Below are 15,351 nucleotides of genomic sequence, written 5' to 3' on the forward strand. Positions count from 1 at the left end.
ATGCCAAAAATCATTAGGATATTAAGTAAAGATCATGTTGCATGAATATATTTTGTAAATTTTCTACTGTAAATACATCAAAAATTAATTTCTTATTAGCAATATGCATTGCTAAGCATTAAAAAACATTTCTCAATATTTAGATTTTTTGCAACCTCAGATTCAAGATTTTCAAATAGTTGTATCTCGGCCAAATAGTGTTCTGTCATAACAAACCATACATCAATGGAAATCTTGTTTCAGCTTTCAGATTTCAAAAACTAACTGGTTTTGTGGTCCAGGGTCACGTATGTTGTTTTGCATGAAATGTTTAATTTTTCATGCATGCAGGTTCATATTCCAGTTTTTCTCTCACCTGCTGATTATAAAAGAGAAAATTGCCGAAAGAATGAACAACCAAAGTCTCTCCCAATGTTTTCATGACTTTTCTCAGCAGACAGACACAGGAGGCAGTTAAATGATTGCCTGTCAAACAGGATTCATTTCAGATCTCCAACATCAAGCCAAGTTACTGAGGGCTGCAGTGGCTGGAACCAATTAACTTAATTGGGAAGGTGGAGCCTCCTTTTTGCTCCCTTGTTCCTAGGATCGCGCAAACAATGTATTCCTGTGTAGTGGCCAAGCTTGAAATCAATGCTGAGGAGATGTACTGCACAACAGGCCTCATACCTACATGTAATGTTTTTACATGGGACTGTAAAGACAGTTTGGAGTCGTTTAGTGATGACATTTCTGAGGTGATTTTACTGAGAGCACAACCAGCCAAAATAATTAAAACAGTATCTGAACTCAAACTCAGGCTTCATTTAAAGAGAAAAAAAGCTTCAGTGTTTGATAACAAATGCCTAGTTGCATGAATATTTGGCAGTCGCCGGAGCTAAAAAATGAGGCTAAGCCAGCTTAAGGGTTACGACACCAGAAGGACGTTTATTGGTGGTCAGTGCAATAATTTAGTTTGAGATTGAGAGGCTAGCTGTGGCATGTCAAGGACAGCATTGTGCATTGCGTGGTAGGACTGTGAGAGCTCAGTTTTCTCCCTTTCAGCATTTTTCCTCGCAGTAGGATATTGAACTTGGTGGATCGTTTTGTCTATTTTTTTCACCTCATGTCGTTCCCTCTGCTCTCTCAGGCCCTTGAGGAGCGTGTGGTGCGTTCCACCTCCCCTTCTTTACTGTCGGCTACGGTGGGTCAGAGGCTGCTGACCCGGCTGGATGATGGATTGGGATGCACAAGCCCAGAGAAAGTCATCGCCCTCTGGACAGAGGAGGGTATCCACAACAGCAGGGATATTCTACAGGTAATAAATGACTAGATGTTAGTTGCATTAATTAAACACTGACAAACTGCAATCTGCTGTATTTAACATTAATTTATTCTGGACCTGGTTACAGACTCTGGACTTCTCTCTGGAGGAGCGTCTGTGTCTGGCTGAACTCACTCTGGCTCTGGACAATGAGTTGCTGGTCAGTGGGAATGGCATTCATCAGGCTGCTCTGGTCTCCTACAAGAATGAGATCAACTACTTACAGTGAGTCTTATTCACATCAGATCTGTATTTATTCACAAAACATCCAGTAATATTGTGAAATATTATTACAATTTAAAATAACTTTCTTTTTTAATATATTTTAAAATGTAATTTATTCATGTGATGCAAAGCTGAATATTCAGCATTATTGCTCCAGTCTTAAGTGTCACATGATCTTTCAGAAATCATTATAATATGCTGATTTGCTGCTCTAAAAAAAATCAGTTTATCTGAAACCATTTATTTGAAATGGTAATCATGAAGTAACATTATAAATGTCTTTACTTGGACATTTTATCAATTTAATCCTCGTCAATTATCCTTGATGAATAAAAAGTATTTAATTTTTTTTACTTACCACTTACTTGAATAGTAGTGTTTCTCAGTTTCCACAAAAATATTATGCAAATCAGCATATTAGAATGATTTCTGAAGGCTCATGTGACACAACTGTGCTGAAAATTCAACTTTGCATCACAAGAATAAATCACATTTGATAAAGTAAAAAAAAAGCATTTCAAATCTAATATTTCAAAATGTAACTGTTTTTGTTGCTTTTAATGAATAAATGCAAGTCAGTCAAAAATATTTGAACAGTAACTTTTTTTTTTTTTGTCTCTTCTGCTCACCAAGCCTGCATTTATTTGATCCAAAGTACAACAAAAACAGTAACATTTTGAAATATTTTTACCATTTAAAATAACTGCTTTCTACTTGAATATATTTTAAAAATTACTCCTGTGATCAAACCTGAATTTTAAGCATCATTACTCTAGTGTCACATGATCCTTCAGAAATCATTCTAATATGTTTTTTTGCGGCTCAAAAGAAATTTCAGTTTATTTGAAGCCATTTATTTGAAATGGTAATCATAAAGTAACATTATAAATGTCTTTACTGTGAAATTTTATCAAATGAATTTCTCTTTGCTGAGTAAAAAGTATTTTTTAACTGACCACAACCACTTGAATAGAATTTTCTCAGTTTCCACAAAAAATATTATGCAAATCAGCATATTAGAATGATTTCTGAAAAATCATGTGACACATTTGTAAAAATGTAATATTTCAAAATGTAACACTTTTGTTGTTTTTAATGAATAAATGCAAGTCAGTCAAAAGTTTTTGAACCATAAGATTTTATGGCAAGTCTCCTCTGCTCACCAAGCCTGCATTTATTTAATCCAAATTAAAGTAAAAACAGTAAAATTGTGAAATATTTTTACTATTTAAAATAACTGCTTTCTATTTGAAAATATTTTAAAATGTAATTTATTCCTGTGATCAAAGCTAAATTTTCAGCATCATTACTTTGGTCTTCAGTGTCACATGATCCTTCAGAAATCATTCTAATATGCTGATTTGCTGTTCAAGAAAAGTGTAGTATTGTTAGTGTTATCAATATTTAAAACAGTTGAGTACATTTTATTTCAGGATTCTTTGAAGTGTCCAAAGATCAGCATTTATCTGAAATAAAAACCATTCAAAAGCATGGAGTCAGTATACATATATTTTTTTGGAAAGAAATGATTAAAATGAATACTTTTATTTTTTTCAAGGATGCTTTAAATTGATCAAAAGTGATGATAAAGACATTTGTAATGTTAACAAAAGATTTCTATTTCAGATAAATGCTGATCTTCTGAACTTTGTTCATCAAAGAAACCTGAACAAATTCTACTCAGCTGTTTTCAACATAATTATAATTTTTCTGAGCAGCAAATCAGAATATTAGAATGATTTCTGAAGGATCATGTGACTGGAGTAATGATGCTAAAAATTCAGCTTTGAAATCACAAGAATAAATTACATTTTAAAACATTCAAATAGAAAGCATTTTAAAATAATAATACAAATATTTCATTGTACTGTTTTTGCTGTACTTTAGATCAACTAAATGCACATTTGGTTAGAAGAAGATGCATTAATATTTTAACATTTTATGTGTTTTAAAATAAGCATAAATTGTGGTGACAATATTGTCCCAGTGCACAAATCTTTCAAGTCATAATTGTTTTTCTCGCTCTCTTCACCTGAGTTTCTGCGCTGTTTGGTTTTTGTCTCCACCTGCAGGACATGCAATGTTACTGTATCCAGACACAACTGCACATTGGCTTTATTTTGTTCTCCAAATGTCTTGGCAGAATAAACGAGATTCTCATGCTGTGTCTCATGCTCATGCATGTTTTGTGTTCCAACTCTATAGAGTCGTGGCAGATCAGGCCTGTCAGGAGAGGGACAAAGCAAAGGCGGACCTGGAACTGGCTGACCGCCGCAACCTGCAGCTGGTCAGAGAGGTGGATGATCATCATGCCACCATGGAGTCTCTAAATGAGTCAAAAATCAAGTAAGTCTTCTCACCTCTAGTCCGTATGTAATCACATTTGATTGAAGAGGCTTGCAAGTGCTCTACAGTTTCACTGATCTTTTGGGGTTTTTTTTGTCTTTTTTGTGACGCAGAGGTCTGGAGCAGGATTTCCGGGATAAACTTACGGCACTGAGGAGCGAATCTGAATATGAGAGTGAGGTGCTTCTAGAGCGGGTGGAAGAGGAGCGGAAGAGACTCCAGGATGAGCTTGAACTGCTCAGGGCTCAGGATGTCAGCCTTCAGGAGGACATTTGCACTGCTGCTAAGGTAACCACAGACATTATTATTATTATTGTTAAATAGCTTTGTACTTAAAGGAGAAGTTCACTTCCAGAACAAAAATATACAGATAATTTACTCTCCCCCTTGTCATCCAAGATTTTCATGTCTTTTTTTTCTGCAGTCGTAAAGAAATTTTTTTTAAGGAAAAAAAAATCAGGAATGTTCTCCATATAGTTGACTTTAATGGTGCCCATGAGTTCCAAAAACTTCCAAAATGCAGTTTAAATGAAGCTTCAAAGGGCTCAAAATCATCCTACATTGCTGTTTTACCTTTTTTTGTAAAGGGTGTTTGACCCTCCTTGCACGTTCACTTTGTAAACACTGGGTCGGTACTTCTGCAGCAATGTAGGATGATTTTGAAGTTGGAGGAGAAAATAAGATGGGAGTTTTTCGACATACCCTAACCGTATTGAACCGGAATACATCAAGTGAGCATTTGAGGTTAAAAAGTATATAAATTGTACTTTTTTTTTTTTTTTTTTTTTAGAAAATTACATTTTTTTTGCTAGATAAGACCCTTCTTCCTTGGCTGGGATCGTTTAGAGAATTGTAAAAATATCTCACAATATTACTGTTTTGCTCTATTTTTAAAACCCAAAACTTTTCATTGGTAATGTGTAAATATAAAATGAATAATTTTGACTTAGTTTAAAGCAGAGACTCATTCTATCTTAGTTTTTTTAATTCTGTATTAAAGTACCACATTGTTTTTTGTGTTCTGGCAATAATAAACAGCTTACATTTACATTAATAAACTGTTACATAATGGAAGAATTGTTTATTCCAATTATTAATATTGATATAAGTGATTCTTTAACATTGGTGTCATTTATAATGTTGCTGTTTCCAGTGTTGTTTTTTTAACCCCTCAACTGTCACTCCCATCTTTGAACATGGGTGTGAAAATGCCGTATTCAAACTAAAATTTTTGTCATTCATAAACAAAAAGATTTTTAAAGATTTTGATGTATATTTTCCATGTTATTGCAATGTCTAACTTATAGTTTTCAACTGATATATAATTCCTTATGATTTCTAAAGCGTGATAGGGAAAAGGGCAACAGGGAAATCTGTTAGATTTGTGGTTCACTCTTGTCATAAATTAATCTATTACTTTTCCTACATTATTTGTAACACAAAAATTATAAAATCTATTTAGGAGCCTTAAGATTTATTTGTAAAATGGTGAAGTAAACTTAATGTGACAGTTACGGGGTTAAACAATACACCAACTGAGGCCATATATTACACTGATTTTACTTACTGTACTCACTTTAATGTAAGATACAGTAGTAACACACACACACAACACTGCTGCAGTAAAATGAGTATTGATTTCACATATTAAAAAATCACTTTAAATTTGTAAAAATAAATAAACAAAAACATTCATAGTTTAAACAGATTCTCTTTGATTCTGTTTAGCAAACATATTATAGTATTTGTTTCATAAAGCTGTTAAAAAACGTGCAAGGCCAAAGAGTCTTCATATACTGTACATATAACATCCCTCCGTTTTATATTTTCTTCTTTGAATATTCAAGTTGGGAATAGTTTAATTAAAGCATAACAGTATCTGTATAAAGAATATTTACACTGTAGTCCTTTAATTCTCTTGCAATCACACTGACTTAAGTTTCATGATGATCTTGCGCTTGGCTACAGAAATGACTTAATGAAGAGGTGATCTGTCATGGTTAGAGGTGTATGTTTCTTTGAGCGTGTCAGTGTGGTGTCAGGTTAAATAACTGTGTGTTACAGGAGAACAGTCGTTTGGAGGAGGAGGTCAGCGTCCTGAAGGGGAAGCTGTCTGAATCCGAGAGCACCATCTCTAAACTACAGAAGGATCTAGATCATCTGCTGCAGGACAAGGTGAGGCCTCTATGTTGTTAAATTGCTGTAAATCATATCCTTTATGATGTTCACTCTTTAAGAACAGTAATAATTGATCTATACTTGTTTTACTGAACAGTATGGTGGCCTTGATCCAAATGGCACAGGACTGCTGAATCAAGAAGAGCACTTCTCAGAGATCTTTAAGGAGTACGAGCAGCAATGCAGGGTATGAGCATGCCTGTGTACTGATGTTTGGTGGATATTTTGTCTGGAGTGAATAGTGAAGTCAGCCCTGCCATTGTATTTAAGTGTCTGTCTTTGGCCATTACGCTGGCTATCCTGTAATTCATGGTGCTTTAAATGATAGCTTTAGTTGTGCAACCTTTGAGGTGTTGCACAAGTGTGCCATTAGTTTTGCTCTTTTGACTTGAGACTGTAAGTAACCACTTTACCATTCATAAAAAACCCTAGAAACACCTAGCTAATGACTAAAACAGAACACCTTAGTAACAAGGTAGAAACTTTGCTTATGCATCTTATTTAAGGCAAAACCATTATTTTTTATACACTGGTAAGTTTTTTTTTTTTTTTTTGACAATATTTTGCCGAAATACAACTATTTGAAAATCTGGAATCTGAGGGTGCAAAAAATCTAAATACTGAGAAAATTGCCTTTAAAGTCGTCCAAATGAAGTTCTTAGCAATGCATATTACCAATTAAAAGTTAAGTTTTGATAAATTTATGGTAGGAAATTTACAAAATATCTTCATGGAACATGATCTTTACTTAATATCCTAATGATTTTTGGCATAAAAGAAAAATGATATTTTATGAAATCCGAGAGCTTTCTGACCCTGCACTGACAACAACTACCATGTTCAAGGCCCAGAAAGTTAGTAAGGACATCATTAAAATAGTCCATGTGACATCAGTGGTTCAACCTTAATTTTACGAAGCTGGAATCTCTTGGATTTGTTCTGAAGATGAACAAAGGCCTTACAGGTTTAAAAAGAAATGAGGGTGAGTAATTAATGACAGAGTTTTCATTTTTGGGTGAACTATCCCAAAAAGTGTTTATTTTATTGTACTTTATCTATTTGCATCTGTAGATTTTAATTACAGTAAATATAGTTAAAGGCAGTTTTCTTCAGAAATGTGGAGTTCCAATTTATATTCTTAAAAGATTTTACAGAGATGTATAAAATTTCCTTAATTTTTTTACATTTTATTTCTAAAAACATGGTGAAAATATTTTTTTTTTCTGGCTGATGACAGAATTTTTGTGATTTGTGAAGTGATTTAAAAACAGATCCAACATCCTCTCTGTAAAAACCTTTAACTCTACTGTCATCCAATGTTTAGATTTCTGTTTCAGAAATGTATGCAAATTAGTGAATATTTAATTATACAATGATATTTTAGAAAACTTGACACAAAAGTTTGCAGTTCTTAATGTAATCAATCAACTGGGGGAAGTATGGTGATAATCATTCCCCCCCCCCCCATTCATCTGTGGTGTCTTGTATGTATTTTTTTTTATATTTATCCACCAAGCGTGGCCATTTGTAAATTTTATGGGTTTGGCTTCTGGTCTTACCAGCTCCAGCCATTTTCAGCTGTACAAAACGGCTTGTTTTGCCGTTTAATATTGCAAGTTAGTGTGCCTTACCATGTAATTTTAACGTATTATCTTAATTATAGATGACGCACTTGTTTGTAGTACAAACAATTTTACCGTTTTCTGCACGTTGTTGTTGTTCTCGTTATTTCCCTATAGCGAATAATAAACCAGAAATCTCGCCCATAAGCTTACTTGAAGAATAAGATGGATAAATGTATATAAAACTATTAGACATTTTATAGTTCTTAAAGCAGATGTGTTATGTGTATATATTTTTTTTATGTTAAAACACTTTTTTTTTTTTCAAATATTTACAGAGACATCTGTAAGTAAGCCATTTGTAATTTTTTGCTGTTCCATTTGGTGACAGTTAAATGTTTCACCTCTGCATTACATCTTTGTTTCAGGAAATGCAGAAAAAAAAATAGTTTTACTTGTGTAAATGACCCTGTGTCTCCGCCCCACTAAATACAGGAGTTGCAGGACAGGAATGACGAGTTGCATTCAGAGCTGGAGTTGTTGAAATCTCAGGGCTCAGGAAGGAGAACAAGACGTTCCAGAAGTAGCCTGACTGGTCATGACTGGTCAAGCCGAAGAGCATTAACCACTGAATCAGATTCTGGTGAATTTGACAAGTATTTTGATTTAAAAATCCAATTAGATTACCATTCTAGATCTAGAAGTTATATCTAAGTTTACCTAGTAAACTGTTGAATTAACAGCTCATCCTATCTGTTTTGTTCTGCAGATGATCCAGAAATGAAGAAAGGTACATCGCCTCAGGTCAGAAAAAAGCTCCAAGTCATTGACAAGAATGGTGAGGAATTATAAAAACAAAGTTATCCTTTTCCTATAAAATGTATCCATACACGTGGGTCATAGTTTGCTTTGGTGTGTCTCTTCAGCCTTGGGTTCCTTGGAGAGTTTGGCTCCCGCTGTGAGCATCGAGACAGAACTGGCCATGGAGCAGATGAAGGAGAAATATGACCAAGAGGTCCAGGACTTAAAGATCCAACTGGAGACTAAGGTACAGGCATAGTATGCAAACATTAAATAGGTTTGTTACAAGAAACCTTTTCAAATTAGATTGGAATTAGTTTAGATTCAACCAGTCAGAACTGATGGAAAAAGCTTCTCTTAGACATACATTTTTACCAGGTACCAATTAAAACCTTGTAGAGTTGAACAATGATTAATGGGATTCAATTGCAAATTGGCAACACAGATGTTGAAAACAAAACATTATTGTAGAGGGAAAGTAAGTCATGGTCTTAATTTTGTTTCAACAGGTGAATTTCTATGAGCGTAGTATGGAGCTGATGCGGCAAAATATGGAGGTTGAGCGGAAGGACATATCACAGAGCTTTAAGATGGAGATCAGTGAGCTGGAGGAACTGAAGGCTCGGGCAGAGGAGCGGGCAGAGAAAATGCGTCGAGCTGTTGAACGGCTAGAAGCAGAGCTGAGGGGTAAGAATGCTGCAGGAGGAGCCTGGGGTCCAGAGCAAGAGCGGAGAATTCAACGGGAACAGGCAGAACTGGAGCAGAACTACGCTCGTGAGATCAGTAACATCGTGCTGCGCCTCACCTCAGAGAAAGATCAGCTAGAGGCAGAATTCAAGCTCAAGATGGACCAGGAAGTGCTGCTCGTTAGGTAAGTGTCACTCAAGTGGTCTGGTAAAGGATTAGGTGCAGCTCATCCAGTGTAGACTTTAGTCTTACTACATACTAGAAAAAAGCTACTATGTGAGAAGACAAAAGGCTTGTCAGTGCTGAGACAGTCTTTAGGACTCTTTAGTTAATAAAATAAAATAAAATGAAGAAATGGTATATATCACTATAAACCTGTCAAATACACTACCAGTCCGTTTTTGGACAGTAATGTGTTTTAAAGAAGTCTCTTCTGCTCACCAAGCTTGCATTAATTTGATCCGAAGTACAGCAACAGTAACTTTTTGAAATATTTTTACAAATCAGAATATCAGAATGATTTCTGAAGGATCATGTGACTAGAGCAAGTATGCTAAAAATTCAGCTTTGAAATCACAGGAATAAATTAGATTTTAAAATATATTCAAATTCAAAGCAGTTATTTTAATTTGTAAAAATATATCACAATATTACTGCTTTTGCTGTATTGTAGATTAAATAAATACAGGCTTGGTGAGCAAAAAACATTAAAAATCTTGCTGTCCAAAAACTTTTGACTGGTAGTGTATGCCTGGGTCATATATCTCTAAAAAACAAACAAACAAAAAATAAAATTTTTATATTTGTATGTTATGTAATTTTTATATCATTATTATATTATTATTATGTACTTTTTTATTTTATAATAATTCTTATTTCAGTAATGCAAACATATTTAATTCTATTTAGTGCAATTTTTAAAAAATGGGAATTTAAAAACAACTTTTATTAAAAACATCTGAATGCATTACAGTAATGAGAATTTAGGATAAATGTGCTTAATTGGTAGGGAAAAAGAAAATGCATGATGCCAAAATTGCAGTGGCCATATAATATTTCTCAGGTTTAGTGTGATTCATCAATTTACCCCATTTTTCAGAAAAAAGTTGCATCTGACAGTAAATCACAGCTGGTCAAAACACAAATTATTTACAAATGAAATAATGTAAAATACTAAAACAACACATTTACAGACATTATAAACACTATAAACTTCCCCTCACTCCACAACAAATCCTTTAAACTTAACAGCATTCATAAAAATAATTAAAACGGGATTGAAAATGTAAGTATTAAACTTACATAAACTTTTTTTTTTTTTAAGTTAAATTAAAAGTTGCATTAAAAGTCATTTTGAAATTAGTCACAGTATATTTATAATATTAATATTACTTGCATGAGGCGCAGAGTTTTTGGTCTATTGAGGTATCGCGGTAACAAGCGCATGTGACAATGCTGTGCTAAATGGTCACATTTGTATGCATTTTTAAGTTTTGCGGTTTAAAAACAAGTAATCTTAAGCCATTGAAACACAAACAGCAGTGAAAGAGAACCCATTTCACTATATGCGTGTGCTGTTTCTGAGTGCTGTCAGAGAGGTGCACAGACGTAAAGACTGGGCTCATAGAGCATGGGAGTATTGAGCCGAATTATTTTTGCCACTTTATAGGCCTTGAACGGTTAAATACACAAACTTGTATGCGTCAAAATGCCCGTCTGTGCAAGTATCCTTGTAAACACAGTAATTTAGTTAAAGTTAAAAGTAAACAGCTGTGAAAGAAAACACGTGCAACAGTATTTTGGAGCCAGTCAGCTCTTAAAGTCCTGCTGTCTGTCATTGATGTTAAACAACAAAAAAGAGAAAATCTCTTGACTAAATTACTTTTTGTAACTTTAATAAGAGGAAATGTGTGTGTATATATAATTTACATGGTAGTACTTTTTTAAAGCAAAAATAACTTTGTGATATATACTATATTGCCAAAAGTATTGGGACACCCCCTTCTAATGAAAAGGTGTGACTACTTTAGTAATTTCCACGAGTACAAATCTTAATGTTTAAGCGTGTAATGATATTCTAGGGAATTGTGTGTTTCTAATTTTATTGAAACAGTTTGGACAGGACCCTTTCTATTCTAACATGACAGTCCCTTTGTGTATAAGGCAAGGTTCGTAGAGAAATGATTGATTCAGTCAATGTGGAAGAACTTGACTGGTCTGCATAAAGCCAAGTCCTAATCCCAGCTGAACACCTCTGGTGTGACTTTAAATGCAAACTTTGAGCCAAAAACTCATCACCAAACACCAAACTTGTACATACACTATATGGACAAAAGTATTGGGACACCTCCTTCTTTAGAACAGAAAAAGGCACTTCCAAAACTGTGGCAACAAAGATAGAAGCATAATTCATGAATTCAAATATTGTATTTCCATCTCTGTTGCACCAGTTTTGGAAGTGTCTAAAATGACTGTACCCATATGTACAAGTCATTGGTGTTTGGTGATGAGTTTTTGGCTCAATGTCTGCATTTAAAGTCACACCAGAGATGTTCAGCTGGGATTAGGACTTGGCTTTATGCAGAACAGTCAAATTCTTCCACACTGACTGAATCAATCATTTCTCTATGAACCATGCTTTATACACAGAGGCATTGTCATGTTAGAATAGAAAAGGGTTGTGTCCAAACTGTTGCTACAAAATAAGAAGCACACAATTCCCTAGAATATCATTATATGCTTAAACATTAAGATTTGTATTCATGGAAATTACTAAAGTAATTAAACCGGTTCATTAGAAGGGGGTGTCCCGGTACTTCTGGCAATATAGTGTACATTGTTACTTTGATATGATTTTTGTCATATCGCCTACCCAGTTGTTTAACGATAAGTTAAACCTCTTAACCAACATGCCTGTAGGGAGAAAGTACATTTTTCCTTGGTATCCATGACATTGCCATGAATTTAGACTTAGACATATCAGCATGTTGTTGTGTCCCAGGGAAAAGGCAGAGCAGCAGTTATTGCACATGAAGGCACAACACAGTGAGGCTCAGCGCAGCCTCCTTCACCAGCTGCACCTCGAGCGCAGCTGTCTGCAGGAGCAATCGGAGCAGCATCGTAGAGAAGTTGGTGCGTGGGAGTCAAGAGTTCAGGAGCTGGAACAGGAGGCACGCCGGGAGCGTCTCCTCAGCACTGAGCGCTGGAGTGAAGAGCAAGCTCAGATCTGCAGCAGGGTGGCACAGGAAAGGAAGAAACTGGAGGAGGAACATCAGGAGGAGGTCAAGAAGCTAGAAGAACACATCCAGTTCATGGAAGCTCAGGTAGAGCTTGCATCCAGGGCTGAGGAGGAGCTGCTCATATTACAAAAACAGCTAGAAGATAAGCTGGAAGAGATGTGTGTTCAGCTGGAAGACAACACGGTTTCCATGAAAGCTCAAGATGCCCTCATCCAGCATTTGACTACAGAACTTCATGCCAAAGAGAAGGAAATAGAAATCAGAAATGAGAAAGAACAAAAGCTTTGCAATAAGCTCTATCAGCTAGAGCAAAAGCTTAAAGCCGAGAGAGAAAAAAAGCAAGAGGTTCTGAATCAAAAGGAACAACTGCAGAAAGAATCAGATGGAAGTATTCAAGATCTAAAGGAGACGCTTGTAAAAGAAAAAGAGAAGGAACAAGAGCTTCTTGACAGAGTTTCTCAGTTGACTAAAGATCTAGAGAACTGGAGGACTAAATCTGAAACCTGGCAGAAGGAGATCAAAATTATACAGGGAAGCAGCAGTCATCTATCTACTGCGTTTGGTGAGCAGGAAATGCAGCTGAGAGAGCAAGCTAAAGAACTAGTAGAGCTTCAAGAAAACTTGGCCAAAACGCACGAGGCATTGAAAAGCAGAGATGACGATCTTGCAAGACAGGCTTCTGAGCTAAATGCTGTGGAGATGGAGCGGGATCGACTCATAGAGGAGCTCACGGGTCAATGTGAGGTTCTCAAACAGCTACAAACACAGGGCAATAGTCTTTCTGAGGAGTGGGATCAGATGCACATGATGGAGCTTAAGCTTCAAGGCTCTCTTTGTGTGGAACAGGGTAAGGTTGAACAGCTCCAAGCCCATTTGAATTTGCAGCAAGAAGAAAAAAAACGTCTTGAACAAGAGAATTCTAGCTATCAGCAACTTGTAGACCAGCTTTCGTCTCAGATTGTCAAAATGGAGGTTGAGTCTGCCAAACTCAAGGAGAACGCAGATAAACTTGCACTGGAGATGCAGAGAAAAGACAATCAAATGCAGGAACTCAATCGTCAACTTGAAGCCAAAGCCGAAGAGATGGATTTGCTCTGGAATGAGGTTCAGCTGAAGATGAAGCTGTTTAAGAACGTCACACATCTCTCTGGTCAGGTTCAACTTTTGACCAAAGAGTTGGAGCATAAAGAGCAAGAGCTATGCTCTCTGAGGGAGGAAGCTGACAATACCACCAACCAACTACAACAGTCGCTGATGGACTCCCAAACAGAGCTTCAGCAGATGGAGGAGTCCTTTGAATGCGAGAAGAGCCATTTGAAAGAACAGCTTCTGGAGATGGAGGGACTTGTCATGGCTTTAGAACAAGAGATGACCAGTCCCCACAGGTTTGTGGTTCTCCAGCTGGTAGATGACCGTCGAAACAGAACCGAAACTAACCATTGCTGCATTGATCCAATCGCCGTTTCTCCCGTATGGATGCCAAGAATTGACCATTCACTACTTTTGTGTCTGTCCAAGAGTGTTTTACACAATGAGATTTCATTAACCGTAGACGTGCTTTGATTGTTCAGGCTGCATCTCACTAACTGAATGATGTTGATATCACTGACATGCATGCAACCTCACTATTAATAAGTTATTGTATGTATTCTGATTGAAAGTGTGTCATTGCATCCTTTTAATTGCATTAATATTACATTTCTGTGTTTGCCACCATAATCTTTAGAATTTTTGAAAATCTAGCTACAGAAATGGTCATTGTCCCTGAAATTATATTGCTTTCTGTACTAAGCTGCCTAAAAGTGCAGAGATGGGAAAGATTATGGAGAGCTGATCTCTATATTTTGGTTTCCAATTCTAGGTCTCAACTTGACGAGGTCATGTCTGAAAACAGTGCAGTGAAAGACAGGCTTGCTGTCTTACAGCAGGATGTCAAATCATTGGAGGAGGAGATCAACAAAAAGAGGTAAAGAAATCTTTGACTTGTCAACTACACTGACCAAAATTATAAACGCAACACTTTTGCCCCCATTTTTCATGAGCTGTGTTCAAGTTCTATGTACACAAAAAGCCTATTTCTCTCAAATATTGTTCACAAATCTGTCTAAATCTGTGTTAGTGAGCACTTCTCCTTTGCAGAGATAATCCATCCACCTCACAGGTGTGACATATCAAGATGCCATGATTATTGCACAAGTGTACCTTAGGCAGGCCGCAATAAAAGGCACTCTAAAATGTGCAGTTTTACTATATTGGGGGGGTCCGAAAACCAGTCAGTATCTGGTGTGACCAGATATTGCTGGATATTGGCAGGAACTGGAACACGCTGTCGTATACGCCGAACCAGAGCATCCCAAGCTCAATGGGTGACATGTCTGGTAAGTATGCTGGCCATGCAAGAACTGGGATGTTTTCAGCTTACAGAAATTGCGTACAGATCCTTGCAACATGGGGCCGTGCATTATCATGCTGCAACATGAAGTGATGGTCGTGGATGAATGGCACAACAATGGGCCTCAGGATCTCATCACGGTATCTCTGTGCATTCAAAATGCCATGTCCATAACATACGCCTGCCCATACCATAACCCCACCGCTACCATGGGCCACTCGATCCTCAACGTTGACGTCAGCAAACCGCTCACCCACACGACACCATACACGCTGTCTGCCATCTGCCCTGTACAGTGAAAACCGGGATTCATCCGTGAAGAGAACACCTCTCCAGAGTGCCAGACACCATCAAATGTAAGTGTTTGTCCACTCAAATTGGTTACAACGACAGAAATTCTTTAGTTATGCAAACCGATTGTTGCAGCAGCTGTTCGGGTGGCTGGATTTGGTGGTGAAGATGCTGGATGTGGAGGTTCTGGGCTGGTGTGGTTACACATAGTCTGCGATTGTGAGGCTGGTTGGATTTACTGTTCAATTTTCTGAAGTGCCTTTGGAAGACAGCTTATGGTAGAGAAATGAACATTCAATTGACGGGCAACAGCTCAGGGCTGCGTTT

General features: G+C 36.5%; 1 protein-coding gene across 3 annotated transcripts in view; it reads left to right on the plus strand.

Annotated features, from left to right (window-relative positions):
• ninl (ninein-like) overlaps window positions 1–15,351 on the plus strand; it is a 45,853-nt gene that overhangs the window by 22,228 nt on the left and 8,274 nt on the right. For 2 of the 3 annotated variants that reach the window (XM_073834197.1, XM_073834199.1), the window contains exons 8-19: window positions 1,130–1,297; window positions 1,392–1,528; window positions 3,734–3,874; window positions 3,988–4,162; window positions 5,939–6,049; window positions 6,150–6,239; window positions 8,110–8,257; window positions 8,384–8,452; window positions 8,541–8,662; window positions 8,925–9,286; window positions 12,104–13,726; window positions 14,203–14,307. In XM_073834197.1, the coding sequence (XP_073690298.1) occupies window positions 1,130–1,297; window positions 1,392–1,528; window positions 3,734–3,874; window positions 3,988–4,162; window positions 5,939–6,049; window positions 6,150–6,239; window positions 8,110–8,257; window positions 8,384–8,452; window positions 8,541–8,662; window positions 8,925–9,286; window positions 12,104–13,726; window positions 14,203–14,307 (3,251 nt within the window). The remainder of the gene's footprint in view (window positions 1–1,129; window positions 1,298–1,391; window positions 1,529–3,733; window positions 3,875–3,987; window positions 4,163–5,938; window positions 6,050–6,149; window positions 6,240–8,109; window positions 8,258–8,383; window positions 8,453–8,540; window positions 8,663–8,924; window positions 9,287–12,103; window positions 13,727–14,202; window positions 14,308–15,351) is intronic. The other variant, XM_073834200.1, reaches the window with a different exon arrangement.

Source organism: Garra rufa, chromosome 2, assembly GCF_049309525.1.
Source record: "Garra rufa chromosome 2, GarRuf1.0, whole genome shotgun sequence".
Classification (NCBI taxonomy): Eukaryota; Metazoa; Chordata; class Actinopteri; order Cypriniformes; family Cyprinidae; genus Garra; species Garra rufa.